This window comes from Podarcis bocagei, assembly GCF_964188305.1.
Source record: "Podarcis bocagei genome assembly, chromosome: 15".
NCBI lineage: Eukaryota > Metazoa > Chordata > Lepidosauria > Squamata > Lacertidae > Podarcis > Podarcis bocagei.
Genome location: NC_138141.1, coordinates 10,561,703 through 10,577,261, shown reverse-complemented (window position 1 = coordinate 10,577,261; position 15,559 = coordinate 10,561,703). Strand labels below are relative to the sequence as shown.

Below are 15,559 nucleotides of genomic sequence, written 5' to 3'. Positions count from 1 at the left end.
CGTGTGCATGCACACTTCTTCAGATACCTGAAGAAGTGTGCATGCACACGAAAGCTTATACCAAGAACTAACTTAGTTGGTCTTTAAGGTGCTACAGGAAGGAATTTTTTTATTTGGACCTAGTGCCCAGTTTATGAGCGGCTCTGTCCTACTCCCTGAAAGTCTGACAAGACAGGGTGGCTACTCTGTAGTTCCCCAGATGTTGTTGGACTCTGCCTTTGGCTGCAGTCAGCATGACAAATTGTCAGGGGAGATGGAAGCTGTAGTCCAGGAACATCTGGAGGGTCACAGGCTAGCCACCTTCTTAAGATTATTAGGCTTTACGCACATAAACTTTGTATTTATCGTTTGAGCGTGTTCAAGACTGAGAAGGTGGGACACCATACAAACAGGCGTAGGCTAGCAAAAGATGTACTCTTATTTCAATGCTTTTCTGCTAATACAGAGGGAGCCAACGGAGTGCCCTCTGAATTTTGCTGGACCACAACTCCCATCAACAACAACTATGCTTGCAACAAAAAGAGCAACAACCCAATACCCACCCTGCAAAAAAAACACATTTTAAAAGGGCATAGGATGTTAATCAAATCAACCAAAGGCCTGGTTAAAAAGGAACACTTTGGCCTGCTGCCTAAAGGTTTATAATGAAGGCGCCAGGCGAATTTCCCTGGGGAGAGCATTCCACAGACAGGGAGCCACTGCAGCAAAGGCCTGTTCTCGTGTTGTACAAGTGTGTCGTTCTTCTGTTTTCAGCAACACTGAAGATGGGAAACCGATGTACACTCACCCCCACCAGACTGCTTCCTCTAAGGTGCACCCCACCACTTCCCCTCCCACAATGTTTTGCACTCTCCTTACTGCACATGACCTCATTTGAGAGCAGAACCCTTTCTCTCTTACGCAGCCCTCTCTTCTTCACCGGCTGCTGACCACTAGAGCCTCCTGCCGCTCGTCGCCAGACCAAATGGACTGGGTCCTGCTGCAAGATGGGTTCCCCAGGGTCCAGTGCAAAAGCAGCCTGGAGAGCATTCAGACCAGAGCAGGGTGGTCCATTTTAGAACAGCTACATATTTTGAGCTGGACACCCGCCATCCCTCCAGAACAAGAGCTTCTTGGCCTTCAAAGGGCAATAAAATCTGAGCAGCCAAGCACAAACCCACCGGCACTGTTCTTTCCTCTCCCCCTTTGCAATTCACAACACCAAGAACAAAAGAAGAAGAAAAAATAACATCTTTAATAGCTTAGTAACTGGCACAGATGGTACAGTATTCTGATCCACAACGGGTTTTATTTCTTAACACACATGAAAACACTGCACTGCGGAGCTCGGGGCGGGAGGAAAGAAGTTTGGGCTGCATTTAGCATTGCACCTACGTAGTGGGACACTAAGTGGGCTGGGTGTTTGTTCTTTGCAGTTACATTCAGTGTCCAGGGCGAGAAAAACCAAGTCCCACTGCTAGGAGCATAGGAAACTGGCTTATATTAGGTGACACCATTGGTTCAGCTAGCTCACTGGAGCCAAGATTGGCAGCAGCTTCCTAGGGTCTCAGGTATGCTATCCATCCATAACTTGCTTTTGCTTTAAGTGGAAACGCCAAGGCTTTAACCTGGCACCTTCTGCATGTCAAGCATGTGTCCTAGCACTGAACTATGGTACCCTAGCCAAAGACACACCGCTGGAGTAACCCAAAGACACACCAAACTCCCAAGCTATTAAGGAAAAGAGGACCGGGGGGAGGGTATATTTCTACTGGGGACTAAAGTCATTTGTAGCAGCAGACTGGGCCTTGAAGTAGATTGTCAACATGTGAGTTACAAAACAAGATTTCACTGTAAACATTTTCACCGATTGGGGATGCTGCAGAGGAGAGATGAATACTTAGTGAAGCAAGAGTGATGGCTGCTTTAAATGAACCTTAAGATATGTACAGTGGGGAAACAACTTGTTACTTTCTGCCACTTGGGACCCAGCATCTGGGATAAGGATGCTTTGCATTAAAATTTGGGAGTTCACCATTTGCCCAGCGTAACCGTTTCTTCACACATGTGCTACTTGCAGGCTCGCTGCTCAAGCTGTCCTGCCAAACCCACCCACGCCCAAGCGAGTGTGTGAATGACTGCTTGGAGTTAAGGTTTAGTTTGGCCTTCTGTCCGAGACTGCTCTACTCTGCAGTATTGCCTTTCCTCCAGGGCAGGTGGGGTTTAGGGAGTGTGGGAACGGGCATTTCAAGGAACTTTCCAGGCACGACAGCCTCTCGGTCTCCCACGTGAGGTAGGTCAGCCCCGTTTTTCTCATATAGGGGACACAGGCACAGTATGGTTAAGTGACTTGGCCAAGATCACACAGCAAGTCAGCAGCAGAGTCAGGGAATTTCCCGGCTTTGGCTAGCAGAACATACTGCTTTTACCTAGCAGAACTACTCCAACCATCAATTTTCCAGAGGGGGGGGGGAAGGGACATTTTATATTGTGAGAGAGAAAGCGATATGCAGTCGACTATCAAAACTTGTAGCAGCAGTCTTCGGAGGATGAATACAACCTAAAAAAAGAGAAATCTTCCCAACCTGTGGCTCAAAAGCTGCCAGTAGCTTAAGCTTGCAAGTGCACCCTGACTCATATCTTTCCAGCGTAGCAAGCAGCAAACCGCCCCTGCTGAACAGGTGCTTTTTAGTGTCATTAAAGGGTCTAAGACCTCGACCTCTGATAGGATGCTTGGTGGCACACAACACAGCAGTTTACCCATAAAGCATTTCAGTGGGATGGTGGAGGGGGGCTTAGTCAATGGAGCATGGCCATGGCACCCCCACAAAGAGGGGTTTCCACCTCTGGGAAACCAAGTTTCCAATTAGAAATGTGTAATGTTCACAGCTGGAAATGTTTCCTGCCCAGACCTAGTAGGGCTTAAGTCAGCTGGTTAGCCAGAGCAGCTATCTAAAGTCACTTCAGCTAAGGTACCAAAAGTCACTCGTCAATCACTGGTGCTCCATTTGCTGGTTTTTTTATAGAAAAATTCAATCTCTATGGATAGACAATATTAAAATTACATGTGACGAAGTGCCTGCGACGCCCTCTGATTACCTGATGGTGTCCCACAGCTGTCAGCCCAAAGGGAAAGTCAAGTGCATAGTAAGGTCTATCAGAAAGGATTCCCCTCCCTCCACGGAAGGAATCGCTAGGGCCTTCTCCTGTTAGTGCTCTTTCACTGTCAAATTCTCCAGCTGGCCTTTAATCTCCCTCGGGGCTTTGTCGCTGGAAGGTTTGTTGGGGTAGTCTCGCTCTCCAAAGATGGTGCTTCCGATCCGAACATTTGTCGATCCAACTTCAATCTGCAAAGCAGCAAAAAAAAAACCACGAGAAAAATCACGGGTGCTTTGGAAGTTGGAACTTTGATCTGAAAGGCCTTGGCTGTCCCATTTGTAAATTAGTAAACAAACCAATCCCTGTGTTGCAAAATATGAGTAAGCAATATCAAAAGCAACACGACGGCCAGAAACAATTACAATGTGAAAAACTTCATGATAATTCAAAACATCAAAACTAAGAAACTGAAGTCTCTGAAAGTCCTGAAATGAATCACGGTGCCAGACTTTACCCGGCGGAGATCAAGCTATGAAGCTTTGTATAATCAGCAAATGTCCAGTTCTGATGTCCAACTCTGAACTCTGCTGAACAGTGTTTCCGGATAACAACTACTGTTTCGTTGAATTCTTCATCAGCCAATTAGTTCAACACTCATAAGTAGAAAGATATGTAGTTTCTTCATTAACCAATCTTTTTCCAAATAGATATAATATACATGAGAATGAAAAATACTCTGGAACAGTGCTCATGAGATTATGTAGTCCCTGTTCCAGAGTATTTTTCATTCTCATGTATATGTATATATAGACCCAAGAGACCGATTTATAAAACCCGTTTGCAAATGGAACACACCTGAATAGGGTGGAAAGGGTGAAATGGCTGCTGAGCGGCACCGACGACTTTGTTACTTATAAAGTAGCACTCTATGCTCTGGCAGCTAAGAAGATCAGGAGGAAGGAACTAGACAAAATAGCGGTCAACTGCAAAGGAGATTCGGATATTTAATTTGGCACATCTTACCTGAGAATCTTCTGCTATTCTATTCTATTTAATGCAACAAATAGTTTTAATAGCTGTGACCGTGATTTTATTGTATGCCTGTGCCTGATGATTTTTATGGTTATTGTTGTTCTTTTTTTCTTGTTTTTTCTTTTTGTTCTCCTTCTGAATGATGCCATGGCCTATGGCTGGTGCAACAAAAAATTTAATTGGAATTGGACATAATGGGTCGATGGCAGGATATTGGCCCCTTTTGGAGCTGGATTCTGCGTGGGGAGAAATAACACATGAAGATACTCTGTGGGGTTCTAAAGAGCTGCTGTTTCCCCCCTCCCTTTAGTGCCCTTTTCCTGCTTCTGTTTCCCTTTCTAGTCCCTGGAATCTCTGTAGTGGATCCAGGGTGGATTTATTTTGACTTGATTTAAATCTTTTTTCTTTTTTACAAAAAGACTCATTATTGCTGGTATAATCTTACTATTTACAACAAATTCACACTTTTGAAAACTGCAGAAACAAGCATCTGTGATAATACAGTAGGTACAATCCAATAGTTTTGCTAAGAAGGAACAGACCTTGCCATCTAAAAAGAAGGGAGAAATGGTGTAAATAAATGAGGAGGAAGGACACAAGGCGAAGATGGGGAAAGGAGGAGATGTCAAAGGCTTGGAAGAAGAGGTAAGAGTTCAAGCCAACTGCAAGGAGGGAGAAGTGGGAAAAATTGGGAGGCAGAGCATCCCAGAGAAAGGGACAGTGGGAAAGAAAGGCTGTGTGCACACCATACATTGAAAGCACCCGGTCACCCCAAAGGATCCTGGGAACTGTAGTTTGTTATGGGTGTTGGGAATGGGGGCTCTGCTATGAGGTAAACTACAGATTCCAGGATTCTTGATGGCAAGGTTAGGTGCTGAATGTATATTAAATGTATGGTGTGTAAACACTCAAAGACTCGGAAGTGTGAAATAGGTGAAGCTTAGCCAGGAAAAAACTAAAAGCACAGTGGAGATCATGACAGCAGATAAAGAGAACAAAATGAAGAGAGAAGACCCTTTCATTGGATGAAGGGATTTAAATACAAGAAGTAGCAGCTTCTGCTGGGTCTGGTAAGAAAACAGAAGCCAGGCAAGGGAGAGCAATGGAAGAGAAATGAAGGCAAAGAGAGACACGTGCAGCATACTTATCAGTGCAACCCTGACCATGTCTACACAGACGTTACATCCTATTGAATTTAACGGGGCTCACTGCCAAGCCCATGGGTTTATGACGCTGCCTATGAGAAGCAGGGAAGCTGTCCACATGGGAAAACCAAGATTTACTCAAATGTTTCAGCATGAGCTTGGTTGCTCACTCAGAGGGCCAGACACTCTGCTAGGAGGGAGGGAGAGAGGAAGAAGTGAAAGGAGAAAGGCCCCATGATTAGCAACTGCAGAAAAAGAGAAAACAAAAGGCAATAGACTGACTTACTGCATGCTGGAAGTCTGTAGACATCCCCATGCTCAGCTCAACTTTTTCAATGGCGAGATTGAGCTTGTCGCACAACTCCTCGCGCAAGGATATCAACATCTGCAGGGGAGGGAAGACAATGCAATTGAACCTGGCCCTCTCCTTCCTTAAAATACAAGCTTTGCATACGAGTATTTCCCCCCAGATCAGGAATACCTGGAAGTCAGGGTTGGGCCCCTTACTGAGGTCGTGCCCAAAGCTGCCAATTGTCATTAAGCCCACAAATTCCAGGCTGGGACACTTCTGGAGGATGTGTGCCACTGTTGTTACCGTTTCTCCAGGCGGCAGCCCATGTTTACCTTTAAAAAGAAAAGCTCATTTGTTAATCATAGCATTTTAAGAGTTGGGAGGGACCACGAGAGTCATCTAATCTAAACCCCTGCAATGCAGGAATGTTCTGCACAATATGGGGCTTGAACCCACAACCCCGAGATTAAGAGTCTCATGCTCTACCAACTGAGCTATCCTGCCTTGTTATACATTGCATTTTTATTGCAACCTCTGGGGGAGGACCACAGCTCAGTGGCAGTGCATCTGCTTTGCATGCAGAAGGTCCCTAGTTCAGCCCCTGGCATCTCCAAGCAGGGCTGGGAATATCCTCTGTCTGTAATCCTAGAAAGCCACTGCCAGTCATTGAGGGCGATACTGCGCTAGATGCACCAAGGGTGTGAATCAATACAAGGTTCCTCCAAAGTTCAATCCAACCCTCTGTTCCTCCAAGGAACTCAGGTGATGTATATATCGTTCTTCCTCCCTGCCCCTTCTATCCTTCCAGCCACCCTATGAGGTAGGTCAGGCTCAGAAAATCCAATTGGCTTGTTGGTCATTCAAGCAGCTTCATGGTGAATTTGCACCTGTGTCTCCTCTGTTTTAAGGGACGCGGGTGGCGCTGTGGGTTAAATCACAGAGCCTAGGACTTGCCGATCAGAAGGCTGGCGGTTCAAATCCCTGTGACGGGGTGAGCTCCCGTTGCTCGGTCCCTGCTCCTGCCAATCTAGCAGTTCGAAAGCACATCAAAGTGCAAGTAGATAAATAGGTACCGCTCCGGCAGGAAGGTAAACGGTGTTTCCGTCCGCTGCTCAGGTTCGCCAGAAGCAGCTTAGTCATGCTGGTCACATGACCCGGAAGCTGTACGCCGGCTCCCTCGGCCGATAAAACAAGATGAGCACCGCAACCCCAGAGTCGGCCACGACTGGACCTAATGGTCAGGGGTCCCTTTACCTTTACTCCTCTGTTTTAGTCCAACTCTACACAGTCATACCTCATGTTACGTTTGCTTCATGTTACGTTTTTTCAGGTTGCGTCCCGCGATGACCCGGAAGTACCGGAAAGGGTTACTTCCGGGGTTTGCTGCTCGTGCATGTGCAGAAGCGCTAAATCACGCCATGCACCTGCGCAGATACGGCGCTTCAGGTTGCATGCTTTTCATGTTGTGAACGGGCCAATGGAACGGATCCCATTCGCAACCAGAGGTACCACTGTAAACACTATACCTTGCTGCCTCCCAGTGGTGAAGGCAGCCTTGCTAGGAAGAATCTAGACCATATCCTGCCTGATCAGGAATCCCAACTGCTCCGAAAGCCAAGTGCATTCAGCTGCCTGTGAGAAGGATTCCTTTTCCGGATGTCCTGCAAGGCACGCAGAAGCTTCAAAGAGCCCAAAATCACCCTTCCATGCATTCAGATGTCATACTTGTGTGCACATGAAGGAGGATCATACAAAGAGAGTGCTGCTCTTTAAAGGAAGGCTGAAATGCAAGCCTGAACCTTTGGCATGTGAGAGGGGAGAACAACATCAAATCTACTTACTATCTTCCCCACTGGTGTTCACTTGCACCATGATCTTTAGCTTCTCCAAAGACCCCTTCTTCTGCCAAGACCCGTTCACTCTGTCCGCCAGTTTTAGGGAATCCACCGTTTCCAGCATAAATAGGTTAGGTACCGCTAGACGGCATTTAAAGAAGAATCTGAGCAAATATCCATTGCAGAAAGCATACCAGTTTCATGCAATTTCAGAGTGCACAGTATGCGTTGTACTGCCAAGTTAGGGACCCTTGCATAAACTGTACATTCTCTACCTGAGTAGCACAATGCTCCCTGCACCATAAGGCTATATCAGGCAGTACCCCAACACTGGTGAAGGGAGACAGCTGGCCCCGCTTTTGGATGACTGGTTGAACAACAAGGCCTTTTGCTCCTTTCCAGTTTCTAGATTATTAATCACCTCTTAACTATTGTTTTCAAAATGTATAATGCAAAACAACATCTTAGAACGGGGAAGAGAGAACAGAAACCGTCTTGTCCTAAACCAAGCAGGAGAAAAGGGCCCTTTGCCCACGGCACATACAAAAAGCAAAGAAATAGCAAAAATAGAAGCTGGTCTCTCAGTCACCTTCTGCCTGATCTTATGAATTAACTAAATAAGTTTATCAATTGAAGGACCAGACATACGAGACACCACTGAAAATTACCACACTGCATTCAGATCCATTAACAGAGCTGTGCAAAATTACAACTCAGGAGGATGCAAGTACAGCTGACCTACTGAAAACTAAGCTAAATCTTATGAAATGGCCACGACTGTGAAACTTAAAAATAAAATAAAAAATAGCGTGCCACATAGTCCAAGTTCATGTTTGCTAACAGCAGCAGCCCCTAGGACCTGGGAAAAATAAATCCTTCCAAGCCCCAATTTCAATTTTTGGAGAAATCACTGGTTCTATGTCCTGCACTGTGCAAATTAACTGCATCTCAAAATCAGGATCTCCTTAAGTCAGAGCTGGTATCAGTAGTGCATTCACTGAAGTGAGCACATTACAACCCCCCCCCCCAATGTACACAAAGGATTTCTTGTTGTCTCCCTGCCCCCCACCCCATAAGTGAGCACAAAAAGAAATTATTATTACCAATGAGTTTGTTGACATTGTTTTTCTGTAGGTGGCCTATGAAATGCCATTTAATCTCTGGACACGAAGAAAGAATCTGAGAACAGAGGCAAGTGAGTAGAATTTGTAATTCATTTCCATGCTAGGCATCCATAGAACACTTGCAAGTGAAGGATGATTTCACTTTTATTTATTTATAACTCAATTTTCAAGGCAAAAAGCCGTCATAAAGTGGCTCATAATAAAGACAAAGGATGGTCCCTGTGTAAGAAGAGAGGGGCAAATCTCATCCAAGGTCCCTCAAATGTTAAAATTATTTTGATGGCAGTTAACACACTTAGTAGCAGTTTGCTGTCAGTGTAAATAACCTCTGCTGGGACAGATTCAGCATATAGGCTGCCATCTGTGCTCGAAAATTATTTCAAATGACTGGGGCTCTGCAACAAAAAGAAGCATCTTGGCCAAGATTATCTGCTATTTATACATAAAGAACTGAACAGCTACTGAAAGGCAAACAGAGAGATTCTTCTCTGAACATGAGCTTACTAGTCAATTTTCTGAAACAAGCCTCTGCCAACTTGACAGAATGAGGATTTTATCTAGCACACAAAATGAACTTACTTTGGAGTCTGATGCCTTTTCTAGAAGTTCTTGGACCTGCAGAAAGTTAAGACATGGATTAAATTTTGCCAGGCTTGCTCTGCTTCACCTCTAACTCAGCCACCTTGACTTACAAGTGCCTCTGTTCACATGCAATGCTAAACGCCATGGTTTAGTGCAGAGGTGGGGAACTGACGGCTGTCCACATACTGTTGGACTCCATTAGTCCCAGTCAACATGGCCACTAGTCCAGGGAAATGGGATTTGTAGTCCAACAACATCTGGACAGCCACAGCTTCTCCATCCTTGGTTTAATGCAGCATGGACTAAGCACAACATTCCTCCCCCATCCTCCTCCCATGTGACCAGGAGGAAGACTTCTGCCACACTTAGTTTCACAGTAAAAGAATGACGACTCAGTGGTGCATTCAAACAAGGGGTCCTGGTTTAAAACAATGACAGTTTCATAATCAAAGGTTGGAAGCTGATTTGCTATAAAACTCAGCAGAGTTAATCTTAAAGGAGGATTCCCAGTTCAAACATTAACGCTAAGCCAAGTTTTTGGTTTTTTTAAGTAAAACTAATCTTAGCAGAAGTCCCTCCAAGCTGCAAAGGAGATAGAGAGGAGGAGGAAGAGATGGGGAAGTCAGCCATACGATCTCAAACCATGGGTGACATTACAAGCAAATGTGCATAGCATTAAGACAGTGAGTTCCAATTACGCCTCAACAGAAGGCAAAAGGGTTAATGAGCAGCGTTTTACAAGAGAGGCAATATCCATTTGTAAAACTGCTAATAGACACTATTCTTGAGTACAAAGCCATGCGTCAGATTGCCAACTGCTCCCACAGTTATTCTGTCCAAGAAACTGCTTCAAACCACATTGATGCCCCTGTATCCAACATTAGTGCAATTATTTCCCCATGTTCACTCATTTGGACTATGCAACTCAAATTAACCAGCCGCAATATAACATTACTGCTGCACAGTGATGAGCAAACTGATATCTGCAGGTCTAGCTTACATTTTAAAGACCTCCAGAAGCCATTTCGAAATAAATGAGAATGTGGAAAGGTGGTCACATCCAGACTTATCTCTGCTATTGTCACAACCTTTCCGGCCTGCCTTCATGACATCAGATTGCACCTTGCTGGTATACATCATGGAAGAGGCTGCCAACAGCCGTGAAAAGGGTGACTTCCAAGCTCACTGGCAAAGGGATTGACAATCGAACCTCCAATATCACATTGCCTTTTTACAAATGATGCGACCACACTTGGAATACAATTGCCAAATCCCTGTAAATCCTGCTGCCTGAGGCAGTTGCCTCACCTTGCCTCATGGGTGAGCCGGGCTAGTCTTCCTCCTTCACAGATACGAAGTGTCCCTTATTTTTCAAAGTTTCAGTTTAGCAAATTTAGGATCATATGAAGAGTCTGATGGATCAGACCACTTAGCCCAGCACCTTGCTCTCAGGGCGGCCAACCTGAGGCCTATGAGAAGCCTGAAAGCACAACCTGAGCGCAGCAGCCTTCTCTCCATTTGCGAATCTTTTAAAGCCACTTAAGTTCTGTCTCTGTAACGTTTACTCCCCAGCTATGCCACACTTCTCCAGGGTGGTGCGGGACTAATGAAATATGAGCTCCTTTTGTGACCTTCTGGTTTGTGAGCATGTCAGCAGCTCCAGGCCTTATTTCCTTCTGGTCCTGAAACCCAAACAATGAGGAAACGGAGAGGACACTCACATAGTTTTCTCCAAAGCTGCGCTGCCCATGGTTGTAGGCCTCAATCACCATTTCCGCTGGCTTCGTTTTACTGACAGCTACAAGGCGAGGCTGTATAGCAGGCAATCCCTGTATTTGCAAAGAAAGAAATGGTCAGTGGCCAAATGCACGTGGGGATGCTCACAACTCTGTGACTGGAACATGGGAAATATTTATCACAGGCCAACAGGCACCGATAAGAGATTTCATATTATCTCACATCCATCTTGAACTTTGTTTTTTAAGGGAGACAAGTTCATATGTTCTGTTTTGAGTTAAGGTGGGAAAAACACAAAGGTTCATAAAGATTAACAGACACGTTATAGAATAAGCTTCCATGGATTAATAGTTCACTGCACTGAATACTGAAGTGAGAGGGAGGAAAAATGTTTTAAAACGAGGCTAAATGAGTATGAAATGCAATAGGTATTGACTATGACAACGCGACACAAAGCTTAAGACAAGCCAAATGACTTTCCACAACAGCAGCAACCGGTAACAACACATCCATTTGTGAATCTGCCCTAAGCTGGGCTTCCAACCTCAATTATTTTATTTATAATAAATTCAATTAGAGTAACTTCGAATGCAATCCCATAGCTGCTGCCCTGGGAGGCCCCGCTGAACTTAACAGCATTTACTTTTCACGGTTCTTAAGGCACGTTGGTTCTGACTTAATGATTCAAAGAGATCCTGAGTCTTGCTTTGTGAACATACAGCAGCCCCATCCACACTTACTTGGAAGAAAGTCCAACTGTATTCAGTGGTGCTTAATCTCTACTTAATTGCTTATAGGAATTTCTGGGATGAGGGCAGATACAGAACAGGACAGGGCTCCTGCATGCTGAGCAGATGTGTATAAGAGTGAATTTCAGCAGGTATAGCTTGCTGTGTATCAAGTCCCTCTTCTGCACATCTACTGAAAGGTACACGAGTCCTGTCCTCTCCGCTGCATCCCGCCACTTTAGCAGGACTGCATAGGGGACACAGCAGCTCAATGGCAGGGCATCTTTTTCACCTGCAAAGCCCCTGGGCTCATTCCCCAGCATCTCCAGGAGGGGCAAGGAATGTGGAGTGCTGCTGCCAGTCAATCAATTACATTCAATTCACTGTCTATGGTTAAAGGCCTTCACAAGGAACAACAGAGGGCAAAAAGCAAGACTTTTCTTCTATAAGCCTGCAGCGTGATTCTATGATTTACAGCATAAAATTGCCACACGTTAACGTAACACTGCCAGAGCAGATTTGGCTGCCAGAGGTGTCATTTGCAAGTGTTTTTGCTTAAGAGTTCAACCGTCACTTCCAAGGGGGATCAATCTGACACCTGATGGAGAACATAATTGTTGTAGTAATTCTACTGTCTCAAATATAGAATAAATTTTGATAATTGCACAAGGTAAACATACATACATAGGTATATAAACCACATGTCTAAAATAGTACAGGAGAGCAATCCAAAAGTCATCTTGGCTCTCCTGAATATTTCCTCTGCCTCCTTAATCCTCCTTGCTTGAGAACTCAGATAGCAATCAGGGGAAGTTCCTGAAGGGATTCTTCTCCTATATCTATGAACCTCCTTTGTATTAATTGTCATTGTTTGCCCAGATGCACTGCATTGAGGGATATCTGACCAGCATCCTGATGGTCTTATCAAATGCTAATGTTTTGTGTAAACTGTGTCTGGAACTATGCGAGACTTGCTAAATCCTCAGGAATATCCCACCTTGGCCTGCCTGAGCCACAGTAACCCCACCTTAGGTGGGATGTAATTTCTGACTGTTTGTAGAAGGGACTGTCCTCCTTCTCCACGCCAAAATGCATCCCCTTAAAAGAGATATTTCTTCTTGGTTCTGGGTCTCTCTTCCCTCCTTGCTAGGAGGGGAGGGAAGTCTGTTGCAACAGAAAAATATGAAGCTAACCACCCCTGTTTTTCTAGACAACAATCAACATTCATCGTGCATGATATCCACGACCTCCCTGCATGCCTTCCCGTTCCCAGGCGTCCCCCCTCTATGTATGCCGAGGGCCTTTCCTGCGCAAGGGGGGGGGGGGCTGCTGCTGCCAGTCAGTGCAGGAAACACTAGGTTAGGTGGACCCAAATTCTGATTTGGTATAAGGCAGCTGGATATGCTCCTAAAAAATGGGGGGGCAAACCCGGTAATAAGTTATTCACGTTAAAAGATACACAGGCTATTAATAACAGCAGCAGCGAGCAACGATCCGCAGGCCACGCCAGGTCTCTCCCACCGGCCGCGTCCCGAGCAGGAACCGCCCGGCCGGCCGGCCGGCCGGCCGCCGCCCCGCTCTCCCGCCTCGCACCTTGGGCCTGCTGGCCGCCGCCTGCTGCACCCGCTCCTGGACTGCCCTGAGCGCCGGTCCCAGGCCTTCCCCGGCAGCCATCCCCGCTCTCCACATTCCCCAGCCGCGCCGCGGATCTTGGGCCGGGCTTCCGCCACACACGCAGCCGTCTGCAGGCAGCCAATCGCCACTCCAAGCCCTGCTGAGCTGGCCAATGAGAGTCGGAGGTGGGGCCCGGAGGAGGCGGGCTCAGGCCTGCGGGCTGGGCTCGGCCCTCGGCCATTTTGGAGAGGTCGGGGACCCGCAGCTCAGGGCGGCCGAGGGAAAAGTCGCTGCGGGGGAAGGGAAGCGGAGGGGATTCTTTTCTCCCAGAGCGCATGCGCGGGAGGCGCCGCTGGCGCAGTGATCGCAGCCGCGAATGCTTCCCGAGAGGAGGGGGTGTTTTTCGAGCAGGAATTCCAGAGGCGTCATGGATCAGTCCAGAACAGAACTCCTAAGGAAGGAATCTTTGGGATTGGTTGCCTGCAGCGCCGTGCACGCACTGGCAGCTGTTTCTGAACCCCCTCACAGGGCTGTTGTGAAGATCTGCATCGCACCAGCTAGTAGGAATACCACTGTCCAGGGATGAAACCCTCCCACCAGGATACTCCATTCCATCCCCTCTTCATTCTTCTTCTCATGAAACCCCACCAGGATACTCCATTCCACCCCTTCTCCATTATTCTTTTCATCAATCCTCACCAGGATACTCCATTCCATTCCATCCCCTCTCCATTATTCTTTTCATGAATCCTCACCAGGATACTCCATTCCACCCCCTCTCCATTATTCTTTTCATCAATCCTCACCAGGATACTCCATTCCAACACCCTCTCCATTATTCTTTTCATGAAACCTCACCAGGATACTCCATTCCAACACCCTCTCCATTTCCCCTCAGTTGGCACTCCTCGTTCCATTGCTAATGAGCTGGCTCCAACCTCAACGGGTTGTCTTTGGGTATGTGTGTGTGTGTCAGTGGCAGATTTATAGGTATGCACGATATGCAGAGATTTAGGGTCCTATGTGGCCCAAAGGAGGACCCGGTCCAAGAAGAAGATACAAGTGATCCCAGTTAATACCACCTCCTAGTAATTGTAATATACGATTACGAGAACCTTCTAACTTTTGAAAAGTCAGAGAGAGATTGCCCTCTATAGAAACCTATACAGGCTCATGGCTGGTCTTGAACAGCAGGACTGGTAAGAAGACGACCAGCAGCCAATTGGAAACCGCAGAAGCCACACCGGACGTTCGGCTTCTGAAAATCATTTGAAAACCGGAACACTCACTTCTGGTTTTCGATCGTTCAGGAGCTGAAACGTATGAGTTCCAAGGCATTTGGCAACCAAGGTACGACTGTACGACTCTCAGATAAACACTGACAATTGGGAAACACTGGCCTGCGAGTGTTCCAGTTGGAGAAGAGGAGGTTAAGGGGTGATATGATAGCCATGTTCAAATATATAAAAGGATGTCACATAGAGGAGGGAGAAAGGTTGTTTCTGCTGCTCCAGAGAAGCGGACACGGAGCAATGGATCCAAACTACAAGAAAGAAGATTCCACCTAAACATTAGGAAGAACTTCCTGACAGTAAGAGCTGTTTGACAGTGGAATTTGCTGCCAAGGAGTGTGGTGGAGTCTCCTGCTTTGGAGGTCTTTAAGCAGAGGCTTGACAACCATATGTCAGGAGTGCTCTGATGGTGTTTCCTGCTTGGCAGGGGGTTGGACTCGATGGCCCTTGTGGTCTCTTCCAACTCTATGATTCTATGAGAACAGCCTTTACCAAAGGTGTCATGGACTTTGAAGACACTCGAGCTCAGGAAGAAAGGGGGAAGGCGGTTGGAAGAAGCAAAGATCACCAATGTCAAAACAATGATTCTTCAACGTCAACTTCGTTGGACTGGTCATGTTGTGTGGGTGCCAGATTATCATCTTCCAAAGCAACTACTCTATTCCAAACTTAAAAAAAGGAAAGCCTAATGTTGGTGGTCAACAAAAGAGGTTTAAAGATTCTCTCAAGGCAAATCTAAAAAAAATGTAGTATAAACACCAACAATTGGGAAACACTGGCCTGTGAGAGCTCTAATTAAAGAACAGCCTTTACCAAATGTCATGGACTTTGAAGGCACTCGAACTCAGGACAAAAGGGAGAAACGTGCTAAGAGGAAGGCACACTTGGCAAACCCTCACTGTGATCAACTCCTGCCCGGAAACCAATGTCCCCACTGTGGAAGGACGTGTGGATCCAGAATTGGCCTCCACAATCACTTACGGACTTAATGTTAAGACCGTGTTCATGGAAGATATGGGAGGAAATGCCTAGCTCCTAAGTTATGCAAATATTTCGATATCCCTTATATAAATAATTCAAACCTCAGCAGAATCCGCACA

At 46.2% G+C, this 15,559-nt stretch overlaps 1 protein-coding gene across 1 annotated transcript; it reads right to left on the bottom strand.

The window, feature by feature from the left end:
• Positions 1–1,215: 1,215 nt before the first annotated feature.
• On the bottom strand, positions 1,216–13,291 carry PLPBP (pyridoxal phosphate binding protein). The gene is made up of 8 exons (XM_081171830.1): positions 13,147–13,291; positions 10,810–10,917; positions 9,086–9,121; positions 8,486–8,561; positions 7,389–7,523; positions 5,737–5,879; positions 5,542–5,640; positions 1,216–3,326 (listed from the first exon to the last, which is right to left on the bottom strand). The coding sequence occupies exons 1-8, from the start codon at positions 13,240–13,242 to the stop codon at positions 3,189–3,191; spliced, it is 831 nt and encodes a 276-aa protein (XP_081027956.1). The 5' UTR covers positions 13,243–13,291; the 3' UTR covers positions 1,216–3,188.
• Positions 13,292–15,559: the final 2,268 nt, after the last annotated feature.

Coding starts and splice junctions, on each gene's coding strand:
- PLPBP (XM_081171830.1), bottom strand. CDS start 13,242: ATGTGGAGAGCGGGGATGGCTGCCGGGGAAGGCCTGGGACCGGCGCTC. Junction 5,880..7,388: donor GAACACCAGTGGGGAAGATA/GTAAGTAGATTT, acceptor TTCTTTTTAAAG/GTAAACATGGGCTGCCGCCT. Junction 3,327..5,541: donor CTACAGACTTCCAGCATGCA/GTAAGTCAGTCT, acceptor GCTGCTTTGCAG/ATTGAAGTTGGATCGACAAA.